This window comes from Fusarium poae, chromosome 4 (assembly GCF_019609905.1).
Source record: "Fusarium poae strain DAOMC 252244 chromosome 4, whole genome shotgun sequence".
Lineage (NCBI taxonomy): Eukaryota > Fungi > Ascomycota > Sordariomycetes > Hypocreales > Nectriaceae > Fusarium > Fusarium poae.
Window position 1 is genome coordinate 8057772 of NC_058402.1, and position 14918 is coordinate 8072689.

Sequence of the window (14918 nt, forward strand, 5' to 3'; positions counted from 1 at the left end):
AACAAGGTCAAGCATTGTGTAGGAATTGGAGAAAGCAAGAAATAGACAAAAAAAGGCGACTGTTTTAAAGAAAAAGGCTAAGCTTTTCTTCCATGGACTTGGCTTGGATCTACTGTTGGAGATCAACGACGCTAAGCGATTTGGCGCTGAACTTTGTTCCAGTTGAGCAAGGGTTTCCATGGCTTCCATGTGGCTGCAATGACTCGGATTGATCAGACGAGGTGGATTTTGAGGGTCGTTGATATTGTGGCGCTCGGACTGGGGCTATTCATGGTAGTTGGATGACATTTTGGACATCGATTAAAGAGTTCCGAGTTTTGGGAAATGTGGCGAGTTAAGCGTTGAACTGTTCTTGGCATTTTGGATGAAAAGGGTCCTGACTTATGAGATCAGTATTGAACTAGCGACGATGAATCTGTGGTCTAACTTGTTCCAATAATTGCAGAGTCTGTGCTGCTCAGAATGGGGGAGTGGAAGTAAAGGGAGGATGCAAAGGCGTTTAACTTTAGTGTTGGGTTTGAATCGTCATAGTACAAATACATGCGGTATTGTGCATTATTTCCGAATAACTCGTCGTTTACTTCAAAACCACTAGGGCCCCATAAGAAAAGAAATGCGTCTAATTATATAATATATATCCATTTCTACCAACTGCCAAGTTTATTAAATCGATGCGTATAATGACTTGCATCTAGAAACTGATTCTGCTCATGATGAAAACCTGCTTGTATCCGTCTCATCAATATATCAAGAAGTAGCTCGCGCAAATCATTTGCAGGAGAATCCTTATGAAACCAATTATGACGAACAAAAACTCCATTGCCTCCATTTCCGTCCCTAAGTGGAATCTTGCGCACTTCATCTGTCGAATTGTACTCGTAGCGGACATGGTTCGAAAACGCTGCCTGCTCGTGTGCCCAATCCTTCATCCACCTTTGACAACCTTTATATTTCGTCTCGGTAGGGCACTGATTCCAATCATGAAACAAGTCTTGGGTCCGGTCGCTTTGCCTAGCGATGATAAATCCAGTGTTCATCATCACTGTGCCTTGTGCATCACGATTTTTTGGGGTATCTGGATCGTTAGCCATGGCGACAAGTGTCTTGTCTGTTATGTTCCATAGACTCATTAACCACTCCAGGGGAAGTTCGGGATACACAAAGACAGCATCGGCATCAAGAAAAACAACGGTTTCATAACTCTCAAGTGCCTGTTTGATCATAGGGACCTTAACCCATGTTCCATGGCGGTTATAATAGTCGGGAGCTCGGATGAACTGATAGTCATAGCCATGAATCATAGCTGCCAAGATGAGATGTCAGAAGTTTTCTACAAGCCAAAAGAAGGAGAGAAAGAAAATACCGTAGAGATAGTGGTTCATCATGCCGCCTGACCTCCCTGTCAATTCACTGGGAGACAAGGGTGATTTGTTCGTAACAGCGCCAGCGCCTCTGTCAAGTCGAGTGTCCACGTCCAGAATGAGCAACTTTTTCTTCAAAGGTGACTCCCAGCGATAGTTGCTCTCTTCAATCGTGTAGCGATGGCCTTCTTTCGTGATGAAGTGCGTAGCATTGAGCTCATGTAGTAGAGGCTTCCACAGTTGTTGCATTATTTGTGGTGTATCTTCTGCTGCTAGTAGTTTTGCTGATAGATACAGGTCTCTACTAGATGATGAAGAGTACAGCAATGACCGATAGTGTACGACCAGACCGAGCGATATTAGAATACCGATTGCGAGTAGGAGGACCCTCTGCCTTTTACCCCGACGAAGATACAGGTAGCCCATAATGGCAGCCATCAATTCACGGACGTCTTTGGAACTTGAGCAGGTTGTTTAAGATGAACGGCAGGTTGTTGGGTTGGAGGTTTGGTAATGGTAGGCGATGGGAAGGATCTGGTTGCCCTGCTAAAGATGATAAGATGCCCAGATTAGGAAGAATGAGTTTGAGGAGGTCAAGATACAGCTTGCGCCAGAAACCAGAAGGATTTTGGGTAGGTACGGGGTTAAGGACAACGGTCTAAAATATTGTTGAAAAGGGATATGTCTCACAAGTAGCCGCAGGAAGGTTATCTCAGCTTGTCCGGGCACGCCACAAAGACGAACTAACTTGTCGAATTCCATCATGTTTCACCCTGCTTATGGTTAAAATTTAAATCATTCCATCAAATAATAGTTTCCAATTAAAAACCGGTATTAAGCTTTATGGGAGGATACCTCACAGAATTCCTCCCTATTGTACATATCCCTCCACTAGGACGGATTTTCTGCACTCAAGGGGGTTTAAGACACTTCTCAATCGGTTATGCTTTAATGAACCACTTCTAATATATTTACTTGTTTCTCGAACCCTGAAAGCCTTTAATTACCCTTCAGTGACATTCTGTGGAAAACACTCACGGTGATTCTCCTTTTGTACTCGTTATATTTGTAGTTCAGTCGGCTGTTGGTTCTCGTTGCTTAAATACTCCCACCAAAGCGTCGGCTGTGATGTTTTTGCAGTATTCCTCCAATTTTGAAGCCCGAATAAAGCGCAAGAATGGCAATATTGCAAAGTTCCGAGCATTTCGAAGGGTGAGCGCTTTGGAGTGCCAATAAGCCAGATACGATGGAAGAAGCCTTGAATGCAAGGTGGGAAGATTGCCGGTGGAGAATTCCCGGTTGCAAGTGCTGGAACTTCAAGCGGACGCATGAGCAATTTGCTTTCTCTTATTATATTCTTTGTGAATATAACAGGACGCACGACGTGAAGAGCATACCATGCAGATGCCAATGGTGATGATGAGTTTACAGCTGGAGGGAAGTGTGAATGCTAGGGTATTTTTGTGACCACAATTGGAAGAGTAAGAAGAGAAACAGAGAGATTGAGCGGGAGTGTAATGACTTCTCTAGCCCGGCACATGCATAGACGGTTCCAGAAGAATATCCATGATCTATACACAGATGCTCCAGATAAGATGTATACGTTAGAACATGTTGATATCTGAGGGTACTGTAAAATGGGATGGGAAAAGTAGATCTACCCGTCTCTCTTCTTTCTCTTCCTTTTGTCCCATCTCCTCTGCCACCTTTAACGTGTCATTGAAGACACGGGCCGAAAGATCCGTGAGTGATCTACTGGTGATATGCAGATAGTTAATGGAAATAATTCGGTGGGTAGCGAAACGAAATAGAGAAGATCGGTAGCTGGACCGCTCGCAGTGCCAACAACTGTCCAAAATCTGAACTGCCTTTGCTTTATTACCTAGCTGCACCCCCTCGTTAGCACTGTTGCCTGTGAATCAGAGCTGCTGCCTGAGCCAGAGAGGGGAAACCCTGGGCATCCTATTTATTCCCTTCCCTTTCCCCCATCCTCATCTCCTTCCCCTCTTCTTTTCTTCACAATTTCCCACACGCAGCCGGGTTGCCCGCCTTCCTCCTTCAACATCGGCACCTCCCACCATGTCAAAACAAGTGCGATGCACGTTGTTAACCCCCGACCCTTCGAAAGAAGGTGGTTGGGGTTGCATTCCCTCGCTCGGCGATGAAAACACATCTGTTTTTGTCAACCTGACTTCTAAGGGCATCCGCTTGTCTTTCGCACGGAATACTGACCGCAGTGTATGGGCTTGGTACAGCTCGGATCTTGGAATGAAATCGTCTACCCTTCATCATGTTGCGATCGAACTTCCTGACCCTAGCATCGACATTCGCAAATTGACCGATAACGAGACTAAGGCATTTAAAATGAGCGACGACGAAGTGGAAAATCTCCGAATAGCGACACTCACTTGTAAACGCGGAGAGGCTTATAGTCCTCGAGTCATCGGTTACGGAACCCCTTTCCACGGCGTGGACACGACGGTCGATGGATACGTCAACCAAAACACCGAGATTTGTGGAGTTGCCAGTCTATTAGATATCCTCCAGCGGAAGAATTTTACTATTCTTGTCTCAGAGACTCATCTTCACTCTTACATTTCGGTTCCGAAAGCTCCCCGAAAGCTGGAAACGTATGGTTACGGAGAAGTGTGAGTGCTTAGGCGTTTTTTTTTTCAATCCTCTGCGTTCGACCCTCTCATTTTCACCCATACTTACTTTTATCTAATAGACACACCTGGGATATGGCCCGCTACGGTCAGCAAATTCCCGAACTGAGAGGCCATGCGTTTGGCTCTACAGTTCGTTTTGAGAACACAAACGAAAGAGACACAGCCCTCACACAGATGCATGTCCAAGACATTTGGGACTATAACGTTGCGTTGGAAGAGATTGCAGAGATGGAATTGCCATGCCTGATTTAGAGAGTCGGCGAGGAACCCGTGGAGAAGACAGCCGAATTCGTGTGCTTACTAGAGCCCGAGAAAGTGCCCGAGGAAGAGGAAGTATTTGTGAGTGATAAACTTCTATAAACTGACAGCATCTAACATTTTGGAACAGGAGTATGCACATTGGCGCGCAGCCCGTCGCGCGCTTCGGGGAGACAACTGTCAGCTGAAAGTAACCTTCAAGTCACCAAAAGACACGTCCTGGAGTGTAACTTGGGAAGCTTCCCATCTAACGTTTGCTTCATCAGACCATCTTCACGGAGTGGATGTTAAGCGCCGGCTTCCTCTACTACTGAAGCGACCAGTAGATGGCTCACGCGGCCATAACTTTTGTCCTGACAGTTTTCCCGAGTATCAAGGCACGGGCGACGAGTTGAAAAGGAGCACCGTGAAGTTTCGCTGTGACTTGAATCTTCACACCAACGAAGTGCGGGTGTCCGCTGTCAATTACTTGAGCAGTGCAAAAATCTGGCCCTCAGTGATGGAGGCAGTTCCCCGCGCCTCCGTCAATCACGCCATTTTCAACGAATTTCTCGTCGGGAACGGTCTCTGGTCGCTGGTGGAGAAAGGCGTGAGTACCAGTTTTCTTGTATTCAACATTTTCCACGGTATCCCAGCCGATGTCCGAGATGCTTGTCTGAGCCATGTCTACGAGGAGGATAGGGAAAGGGTACAGCAATATTTTGGCAGGCTGTATCTTGGCCTCGGGTTAGTATCTGCCCCCCCAGGAACCGGGAAATCTCATCTTGCCTCGATTATTGTCATACTCATGTGTCTCAACGAATCCATCAAGCATGTGTACGTTGCTGCATCCTCCAACGGAGCGACTGACAACATCATTGAACGAATCGATGGCATGGCTCAGAAGATTGCTGGAACGTTGCCTGGAATTCACTTGAAGCATCTCATGTTGTTGAGGGGACACAGTCTCAATACCGAGGTCGAGAGGTGCACAACGGCTTTGCTTGGTCAGCCCTTCACTGAGGATGCTATTTTCAACCCATCCCCTTGGAAATTCAGCCGTTCCCTGTGCTGGTGGACACTGCGTGTACTGGGATCAGAAAGAGTACCACAATTGACCGCAGACGACAATGCAGAACTTTGGGATCTTCAACAGAGGTTGAGTGCACTTATTGAGCCGATTTCGAATTGGTCTCCAAAGGACTGCAGACTTGTGAAATTCCGGCAACTGGTAAAGCTTGCCAAAGGCTTTGAGCCTCCTTCCGCCTACCAGCACATTATCACACGGGACACGCACAGAAGAACCCTGGTCCAGCTGATGGAACTCGTGGTTGGATGTGCAGATGTTGTAGCGACCACTCCCGCAACTTCTACTTCCTGGATCTACCGATCTTTCAACGAAAAAAAGGCTCGGGCGGTTGTTTTTGACGAAGCTGCGACCATGTTTTGTTCTGATGGATTATTAGTATATGGCAACACCCCTCGACCCATGGTAGCCATCGGCGATCCCAAACAGCTCGCCCCCAACCTTCCAACTACCTTCGAGTTGCTTCACGGAAATCGTAGGAAGCTTGACAGGCGCAAAGGGGTTTTTCAGCCTGATCCAGATCGTACCCCCACCAATAGATTTGCCAATTTTGCAAACATTTCTTGGCTCTCGTGGTTTATCCACCTTGGATGGCCTGTCTTCCATTTGTATACCCAACATCGAATGGCCGTTGGACTTTTCGATCTCTCATTAAAGACTGTGTACAAGAGTCTGATTCCTCATTTTAAATACAGTCCTGCATGTCACCCGAACAGCTTCAGTATTGGACTGAAAGTTGAAGAGTATCTCAAGGCTGAGTACCATGTGAAGCCCTCCCCTGAAAACACGATACAGCCAATTTTCTTCAACTGCGTCAACTGTCCATGTAGGGAATACGAAGACAGCCATTCCCGGCTCAACCCTCGGCAGGCTGACCTCGTTGCTGAGTTTCTCGTCAAAATGATTTGGAAACTAAAGCTGCTTCCTGAGGACATTGTCGTTCTGACTCCGTACAGAGCAAACATTGGGGCACTTGGAAGGAGGTTCAGAAGGGAACAGGCGCTCACGGGTGTAGAGTTTACATCCTTCAACTTGTTTCAGGGCCGTGAAGCCCAGATTGTTGTGCTAGCTCTGTGCGTCGACGCAAAAACTGGTCCGTTGTTTGTCGCAGACGAGCGCAGTCTGAACGTGGCGTTGACGCGCCAAAAATCCGGCCTTCTAATCTTTGGGGACATCAACACGCCGACCTACCAACAGCACGGAACATTTGAATACTCTGACACGTATGGGGAGCCTCGAATAAACCAACGCGTGTTCAAGGAAGTATTCCACATGATTAGGACCAATGGGCGGATTGTGTCAATTGAGGGCAGAGAAAAGGCCGACCCCGACAGTCGTTGGAAGTCTCGGGATCAAAAGCGTTCTCATCGAGGTCGACGCGGGAGATAGTTCTGATACTAATGCCGAGGCGTCGGCTGCTCTACATGTTCGATTGAGGATTATGGGTGTATTTTGGAGGGATTCGCTATAATGTAACTAGCCAGCTGGTTCGGGATATTGAACTCGAAATAGTGTCGGAATGAAGGATTTACAGAGCGCTGTGATAACGTCTACCTATGATGCCCGTCTCTCACCCTTTGCCGCCCTCAAAGATCTTTGCTTTCGCTCATCGTTTGTATCCGTCACGAAATTGCCAACATGATCAGGAACCTGGGCTGTGTTGTAAGGTCCTGGGATGGGATCCCCAATTGTTTGATACACAGGTAGCACTCCTGTCCATGTCGAGTTGACCAGTTCATTGTTTTCCATGTCACTTTTGTCATCTGTGGTCGAACCCGCGCTGATCTTGGCACTCGCCGAGACAATTTTGACTTTCAAGATGTTTGTGCTTTGCATTTCCGACGCCAGAGGTGGTTGACGGGTATGCCTCCATCGATCGGTCACCACACTGTTGGATATCAGTTCCATAGCGTACAGCTTCTCTTCGTCTGACTTCACGGTGGTTGCGTATCCGAAGAGCATTGCAGAGCGATAGTTGTAGTTGTGCGAAAATGTCGCCAGTGTCAAGACAAGTCCGTCGACGTGAGATGCCGCGACACAGATTGGCATCCCTTGGACCTCTTCTCCGTCGACTGTTGAGGACTGGGCGAGGTTCATTATCCTCGAAGATACGTAGCCATGGAGGTAAAGCTCCAAGGGATCGCCCAGATCAGCACTGGGACGATCAAACGATCCCAGTTGCCCTATCATGGGAAGAACGATTGGGAATGGTTGAGTTGGTGAATTGAATGAGACATGAAGGATCGGGCATGTGTTGACAATAGTATGGACAGTTTCGAGGTCATAAACACCGTGGACTTTGTACCGCTTGACGGTGTTGACGGAGTCTTTGGGATACTGTAACTTATGACGGCCCATGATTGTGTCAATTGATCTGAAATGATGCTACGGTATATTGAACTTGCTGTGTCTCTTATCGTCTTATATGTACATGTTCCAGGCTGTAATTACCCTGCAAGGCAATTACTACCGACGTCGGGGTCAACGACACCGGTTTCTGACTGGACAGTCGATATCGTATCATTATATCGCGCCAGGCTAGATACAGCTCAAAGTTACTGATTTTTAAAACCTTGACTATACCTACCTTGGGCACATCTTTGCATTTTTAATGTATTATATCAATTCTTCTTATTTATTGTTACTAAAAACAAATTGATAATATAAATATTAACCAGATTTAAGAGGGTCTCTTACACAATTGTGAAGGACATTGTCGATATTGGTTGATATAAGAGTCATCCTTCCCTCGTGACATTACCACACCGGCCATTGGCTAAGGTCCGGAAACGGCTCGTCGTGAGTTACGCCCTATGCACGTTGCACAGCTTCGCCGGGGAACAAGTACTTTCTTGGTCTCCGAATCTCTTTCGCTAAACTAAAGGAAAACAGGTTAATCCAATGACAGCTGTGGCACCACCGGTACACCGTCTGCAAACTTTATGTATTATCATGTCGACTGTGCGGCAAAGTATGCTTGCATGAGAAAGTCATCATATGCCATCTCCTCAGCTGTTGGTCTCTTCTCGGGCAACCAACAAAGCACGCTGCGCACAAATCCAAGCAGCAGCTCTTTGTCCTCCCCTTGAACTTGAGTTATGCGATCTTCGAAGGATTGATCCGGGATAGGAATGGAACCTTTCCAATTGCCTATCATGTGGTATTAGTTGTATGCAAGTTATGGTACGATAGGGAAAAGCTCACCTGCATCGTCGAAGAACCTCGCGCAAATATCACTGCGTTGCAAGAACTCGGGCGGCGGGTTGCCCATAAGAGACACCATTTCCGCCAAGTGTTGTTCATCGTCAAGAACGCCGTCCTTTTTCGCATGAAAAAGTCGCTTGCCTTCCAAAAGATCCCAAATCTATACTGATGTCAGTAGATCACCGCTGTTTGGTGGAGGGCAGAAACTTACCATAACCCCAACCGACCACAGGTCAACTTTGGAGGACCACTCCATTCCTAAAATAACCTCCGGGGCTCTGTAGACGTCGGGCATAATGTCGCCCTTGAAAGTCTCTTGGCCAAATCTTGCTGAGCCCATATCAGACAGGATAAGCTGCCCGTTGGTCCGCGGTACTGGGCGCGACATGTAGATTGTTCTATCGGAGAGAACCTTCCTTGCAACAGGGCGTGCCTGTTCTTCCTTCTCTAGTTGAGAGAATGGCGTTTCATCCGTTGCACCAATAAGGACATTATTTGGAGAAATATCTACTACGGTTAGCAAGAAATAATTGAAACCGGTGAACATGAGCTAACCAGTATGAACAACGTTATTCTTGTGAAGATAATCCATCGCGATCAGAATAACTTGGACGCTCGTCTGCACCATCCGTTTCGATAGCCTGTTGTCCGGTAAGTACTCGCGGAGTTCAGTGAAAGTCATTCCCTGAGGCGCATAGACAAGACACGTATGGATGCCATGAGGACCATTGAGAGTGAAAGAGTCCAGAGCTGTGCGAACGCTACATCTGCCCGGATGCTCTCGGACAGGCGCTGTCTTGAGGTACTTGGCCACAGCAATCTCTTGGCTGGCTTGCGCAGGAACTGCGCCGTCTGTAGTCCGAGTGCAGACCTTTACAGCTCTATATTGGGACGTTCTAGATACTCCGTCTCAGCAAAACGTCCCAAGATCGAAATGAAACTCGGGGCTGTCTTACTTCAAGTCTTTGGCCAGCCAGACGGTCGACCCAACCCCACGACCAAGTTTGCAGATGATACGATACCGTGAATCTAGGGTCTGGTCTGTCGTGACGGGGTAGTAGTCCTCCGCCTTGTACCCTGGAAGGAGCTCCTCTTCAATGGGCGTCGTATCTGGCACGCGATGGAAGTTCTCCTTTGTCGTCATGTTCCGCCGCCAGACTCTTAGTTGAGGTGCTTCACCCAGATGACCGCAATTATTATAATAGATAAAAGCGGTTGACCGGTGCAGATAAAACAAGCGAGGACGACATTGAAGTGCACGGATTGTCCGTTTCATCATGAGGTAGTATGAAGATACGTGGTAGAAAGACAGATGTCAAAGATGTTGATGCCAAATACTATTATACCTAGATATACGACATGACTGATTATTATGGACGCGATACGCATCGATTAGAAGGGGACACTTCTCAGCACTTAAGGCCTACCAAATCCTTGGGATGCGGTTGAAACAGTGTCTGCCTTTTACTCTCGATAATGATTTATTTATATATACCTCCTACTAAGATTAACAAGGCTCTAATTACCCTGTAATTACTCCCGGCGTCTTGCCGGATAAACTCTACCCGAATGAACCCCACCTCCACATCTTGATCGTGGCCACACTCATCTTCCATCATCAGATACCCCGCGACATTCAAGTCGCAATTAATTATACGCCATGGTTCTTCAAGATCTCGGCCGTCGCATTAACGCGGCGGTCACAAACCTCACACGAGAGCAAAACCTCGATGAAAAGGTACGACCTCCCCTCCCAATTCGCCACCTTGTTTTCTAATCAGCTGTCTGTCTAGGCCTTCGATGGCATGCTCAAGGAGATTTGCGCCGCTCTACTCGAAGCAGACGTCAACGTGAAACTCGTCGGTCAATTACGAAAGTCCATCAAAACCACAGTCAACTTTAAAGAACTCCCTCCCGCCGTTAACAAGAAGCGCCTCATTCAAAAAGCCGTCTTCGATGAACTCGTCAAACTCGTCGATCCCCACGCCGAACCGTTTAGACCAAAGAAGGGCAAGAGCAATGTTATCATGTTTGTCGGTCTTCAGGGTGCCGGAAAGACTACGACTTGTACAAAACTCGCGCGACACTACCAGTCCAGAGGTTTCAAGGCTTGTTTAGTCTGTGCAGATACCTTCCGAGCTGGTGCTTTTGATCAGTTGAAGCAGAACGCTACAAAGGCCAAGATTCCTTACTATGGTTCCCTCACCGAGACCGATCCCGCCGAGGTCGCACGTACCGGTGTTGATCAATTCAAAAAGGAGAAATTCGAAGTTATCATCGTCGATACGTCAGGTCGCCACCGACAAGAGTCTGCTCTGTTCCAGGAAATGGTGGACATTCAAGAAGCTATCAAGCCCGACGAAACGATCATGGTTCTCGACGCATCAATCGGTCAACAAGCAGAGTCACAAGCAAAGGCTTTCAAGGAAGCTGCTGATTTCGGAGCCATCATCATCACCAAGACGGACGGTCATGCACACGGAGGTGGTGCTATTTCTGCCGTCGCAGCTACACACACACCCATCGTGTTTATCGGTACTGGTGAACACATGATGGATTTCGAAAAGTTTGCTCCTCAACAATTCGTGCAAAAGTTGCTTGGCATGGGCGACATGGCTGGATTGATGGAGCACGTTCAAAGTCTCAACCTCAACCAGAAAGACACTATAAAGCATATCCAGGAGGGTATCTTTACAGTTCGCGACTTGAGGGATCAACTTTCCAACATTATGAAGATGGGTCCTCTATCAAAGATGGCTGGCATGATTCCTGGTATGAGCAACATGATGCAGGGTATGGACGATGAGGAAGGTGGTGCCAAACTCAAGCGAATGATTTATATCTGCGATTCCATGACCGATAAGGAACTCGACTCAGACGGCAAGATTCTCATCGATCAACCGACTCGAATGACACGAATCGCCCGTGGTTCAGGAACATCAGTACGAGAAGTCGAGGATCTCCTCACCCAGCAGCGAATGATGGCTGGTATGGCCAAGAAGATGGGCGGTAACATGAAGAACATGCAGAGAGCACAACAAGCCATGGGTGGTGGTAACAAGGCACAACAATTAGCAGCCATGCAAAAGAGACTACAGAGTATGGGAGGTGCAGGCGGCGCTGGAGGTATGCCTGATATGGGAAGCTTGATGAAGATGCTCGGTGGTGGAGGAGGTGGTGGTGGTATGCCCGGTATGCCTGGCGGTATGGATATGCAAGCTATGATGCGACAGATGGGTATGGGCGGTGGAGGAGGTATGCCTGGTATGCCTGGGATGCCAGGAGGTGGTGGTAGAGGAAAAAGATGATTGAGTCAGTCTCTGGCGTTGCATGGTTTGGCGTTGTGGCCGTGACTTGGAACAGGCATGAATGAACTTGTCACTGTTTGCTGTATATGTAGCCGTTGATCATATGTTGATCGTGAATCACGATCGTGAATAACCCCCTATTCAATATTCTTCCCGACCTGTACTAATACTTGTAATCCTACAACTGTCAAGATCAATCCGCTCTTTTGGCTCCTCTTTTGCACAGCAGTGTTTTGGGAGTATACAATCGCGGCTCTTTTCTATTGTTAAAATACCCGCATTCGATATTCATAGTCTTTTTTTCCATGATTCAAATAACATCTTATGCCCGCTTACCGCTGCATATATCTACACGTGTTAGTCCAGTATGTAGTTTAAAATACCCGCATCAAGACTCCACAACAAACCATCAACATTCATGCTTATCAATGCATCCAATGTGGGACCCTAAAATCTTCCACGAGATTCTTATTCTTCATCTTGTTAAGATCTTCAGACCAAAAAAAGAAAAGAAAAAACTTTCCTTCAACGTCAGCTCATCGGCGGCACCGAGGTATCCCGGTGATGCCCCCCCCACATAATACTCCGGCACTACACGGACGTAAGTGCCGAGAATGGACGGACACGCCCCCCGTTAGTTAGTCTGACGTCAGAAAGTTTCAACGGAAGAGTTTGTCATTGTTTGGGGAGTGTTGAAGCATAAACGGTTTCGAGTTGGTCCGACTTTTTAATGCAAGGGTCTGCGGGGGGGAGGGGGATAGAAAGTTTATATAAAGGCCCTTTGAACTGCGTCATGATTTCTCTCAAGTCATATACTCTTTCATCTCAATAACACTTAACTCACATACCCATAACACCAAATATACTCAAAATGGCTCCCAAGGTTCTCGTCGTTTTGACTAGCCAGTCAAAGATGAACAATGGCAACCCTACAGGCTGGTACCTGGTACGTCTCATTTCCATCATTGTAACTATCTAGGTAGGCATCATACTAACAAAATAACAGCCTGAGCTGGCTCACCCTTACTACGATCTCGTCAACGCCGGCGTCGAGATCACCACCGCTTCTCCCGCAGGCGGTGAAGCACCCCTCGACCAAGGTTCCGTCGAGATGTTCAAGTCCGACGAAGAATCCGTAAAGTTCCTCAACGAGAAGAAGCAAGTCTGGAAGCAAACCGCGCCTCTCAAGGAATTCCTCGGCAAGTCGTCCGAGTACGACGCCATTTTCTACCCCGGTGGTCACGGCCCCATGTTCGATTTGGTGAATGACGAGACATCCATCAAGCTCATCGAAGAGTTTTACAAGGCTGGCAAGCCTGTTGCTTCCGTGTGTCACGGACCTATTGTCTTTACCCAGGTCAAGATTGACGGAAAGCCTCTTCTTGAGGGCCGTGAGGCTACTGGTTTCAGCAACTCTGAGGAGGAGGCTGTTGGTTTGACCAGCGCTATGCCTGTTCTTCTTGAGGATGAGATTAAGCGCGTTGGTGGAGAGTATGTCAAGGCTGATGACTGGGTTGAGAAGTTGGTTGTCGATGGACAGGTCATTACTGGTCAGAACCCTGCTTCTGCCCATGCTGTTGGCATGGCCATTCTCAATGCCATCGGTGCTTAAATAATGAATAGTCATGAATAATAATAAGTAATCTGCCAACTGTGCACATAGATATAAGTTACTGTGTCACTCATTCTCCCATACATATTGTTGATACTGTCCAAACAAACATCACTTGGATAAACATGGTTCATAAAAGTCATATATCACGTCATGTATTATTTATAAATTATAATTAATCCTTCTTAAACACCTTTTCAAATCCAGTCAAGGTAAATCGATAGCGAACCTTGTTCTCCTTTACGCGCTCAATCGCCTCAGCACATCCCTTCTCAGAAATGTCAATCGTCTCAACCCAAGAAACGATATTCTTCTCAGCAGCAAGCTTAAGCATAGCGTTCATCTCTTGGTTGTTACCAAGATGGCTGCCGGTAATCTTACCAGCATTGCCAGCAAAGGTACCAGCAGTGAACTGGGGAAGAGGCTCGTCGGGAAGACCAACGTTGTGGAACTCGCCTCCAATGTTGAGTGTACCCATGTAGGCGTTCATGTCGAATTGGTGTGTCATATCGGCACAGTTGAGGATAAAGTCAAAGGTGAATTTGTACTTGTCGGCCCATCCCTCTTCAGAGGTGACGATAACTTCCTTTGCGCCTAGCTTCTTTGCGTCATCGACCTTGGAGGGGGAGTGTGTCATGGCGTAGACCTCAGCACCCAAAGCCTTGGCCCATTGGATACCCATGTGACCCAGACCGCCAATACCGAGAACGGCAACGACCTTGCCTGGGCCAACGTTGGCTCTCACAAGAGGAGAGTAAGTGGTGATGCCGGCACAGAGAAGAGGAGCGACCTGCTCACTCTTGAGAGCATCGGGGATCTTAAAGGTAAAGTACTCGTGAGCACGGATATGAGAAGCGAAACCACCATGAGCAACACTGCCATCAGGGTACTTGCAGTTATAAGTGTCGACCATATCAGGGCAGTAGTTTTCGTTCTTATTGTTGCAGAGCTTGCACTTGAGGCAAGAAGAAACCTGAGCACCAACACCAACACGGTCGCCAACCTTGATCTCGCTGACCTTGTCGCCGACTCGGACGGCCTTGCCAACAACTTCGTGACCAACGCAGAGAGGACCCTCAAAGTCTCCCCAGCCGCCAGTGACGGTGTGGACATCAGAACCGCAGACACCGCAGCATTCGATCTCGACATCAATATCGCGGTCTCCCCAGGTCTTGGGTGTAAGGGTTTGCTTTTCGAACTTGTTCCATGATTTGGGGCTGTCGACACAGAAGCCTTCGAAAGTATCAGGGTAACCCATTTTGGCAAAGTAGGATGAATTAGACGGAATAAAAGTGAATAGTGGTGTAGATCGTCTCGTCTATCAAGGTTCTTTCATCCGGCAGTATTTATACCACTTCCTTCCTCTTGTGAATCTCTCTTTGACTCTTTGACCTCTTGTTAATGACGTCTTGTAAGTGAAGAAAAGTCAAATGTCTATGA

General features: G+C 47.4%; 7 protein-coding genes across 7 annotated transcripts; 3 read left to right on the plus strand and 4 right to left on the minus strand.

The window, feature by feature from the left end:
- Positions 1-334: 334 nt before the first annotated feature.
- On the minus strand, positions 335-1787 carry FPOAC1_012738 (uncharacterized protein; the record flags this gene model as incomplete). Its single annotated transcript, XM_044857086.1, has 3 exons — positions 335-376; positions 858-1303; positions 1364-1787. 3 exons carry the CDS (start codon positions 1785-1787, stop codon positions 335-337), a joined length of 912 nt encoding a protein of 303 aa, XP_044704399.1.
- Positions 1788-3440: 1653 nt separating this feature from the next.
- FPOAC1_012739 (uncharacterized protein) lies at positions 3441-6743 on the plus strand (the record flags this gene model as incomplete). The annotated part of the gene is made up of 4 exons (XM_044857087.1): positions 3441-4009; positions 4090-4234; positions 4283-4369; positions 4419-6743. 4 exons carry the CDS (start codon positions 3441-3443, stop codon positions 6741-6743), a joined length of 3126 nt encoding a protein of 1041 aa, XP_044704400.1.
- Positions 6744-6908: 165 nt separating this feature from the next.
- Positions 6909-7712, minus strand: FPOAC1_012740 (uncharacterized protein; the record flags this gene model as incomplete). The annotated part of the gene is made up of 1 exon (XM_044857088.1): positions 6909-7712. The coding sequence occupies one exon, from the start codon at positions 7710-7712 to the stop codon at positions 6909-6911; it is 804 nt and encodes a 267-aa protein (XP_044704401.1).
- A 592-nt stretch (positions 7713-8304) lies between these two features.
- On the minus strand, positions 8305-9702 carry FPOAC1_012741 (uncharacterized protein; the record flags this gene model as incomplete). Its single annotated transcript, XM_044857089.1, has 5 exons — positions 8305-8504; positions 8559-8718; positions 8770-9065; positions 9114-9454; positions 9515-9702. 5 exons carry the CDS (start codon positions 9700-9702, stop codon positions 8305-8307), a joined length of 1185 nt encoding a protein of 394 aa, XP_044704402.1.
- A 516-nt stretch (positions 9703-10218) lies between these two features.
- FPOAC1_012742 (uncharacterized protein) lies at positions 10219-11866 on the plus strand (the record flags this gene model as incomplete). The annotated part of the gene is made up of 2 exons (XM_044857090.1): positions 10219-10296; positions 10352-11866. 2 exons carry the CDS (start codon positions 10219-10221, stop codon positions 11864-11866), a joined length of 1593 nt encoding a protein of 530 aa, XP_044704403.1.
- Positions 11867-12737: 871 nt separating this feature from the next.
- Positions 12738-13478, plus strand: FPOAC1_012743 (uncharacterized protein; the record flags this gene model as incomplete). Its single annotated transcript, XM_044857091.1, has 2 exons — positions 12738-12812; positions 12873-13478. 2 exons carry the CDS (start codon positions 12738-12740, stop codon positions 13476-13478), a joined length of 681 nt encoding a protein of 226 aa, XP_044704404.1.
- A 175-nt stretch (positions 13479-13653) lies between these two features.
- FPOAC1_012744 (uncharacterized protein) lies at positions 13654-14736 on the minus strand (the record flags this gene model as incomplete). Its single annotated transcript, XM_044857092.1, has 1 exon — positions 13654-14736. One exon carries the CDS (start codon positions 14734-14736, stop codon positions 13654-13656), a length of 1083 nt encoding a protein of 360 aa, XP_044704405.1.
- Between the last annotated feature and the right edge of the window lie 182 nt (positions 14737-14918).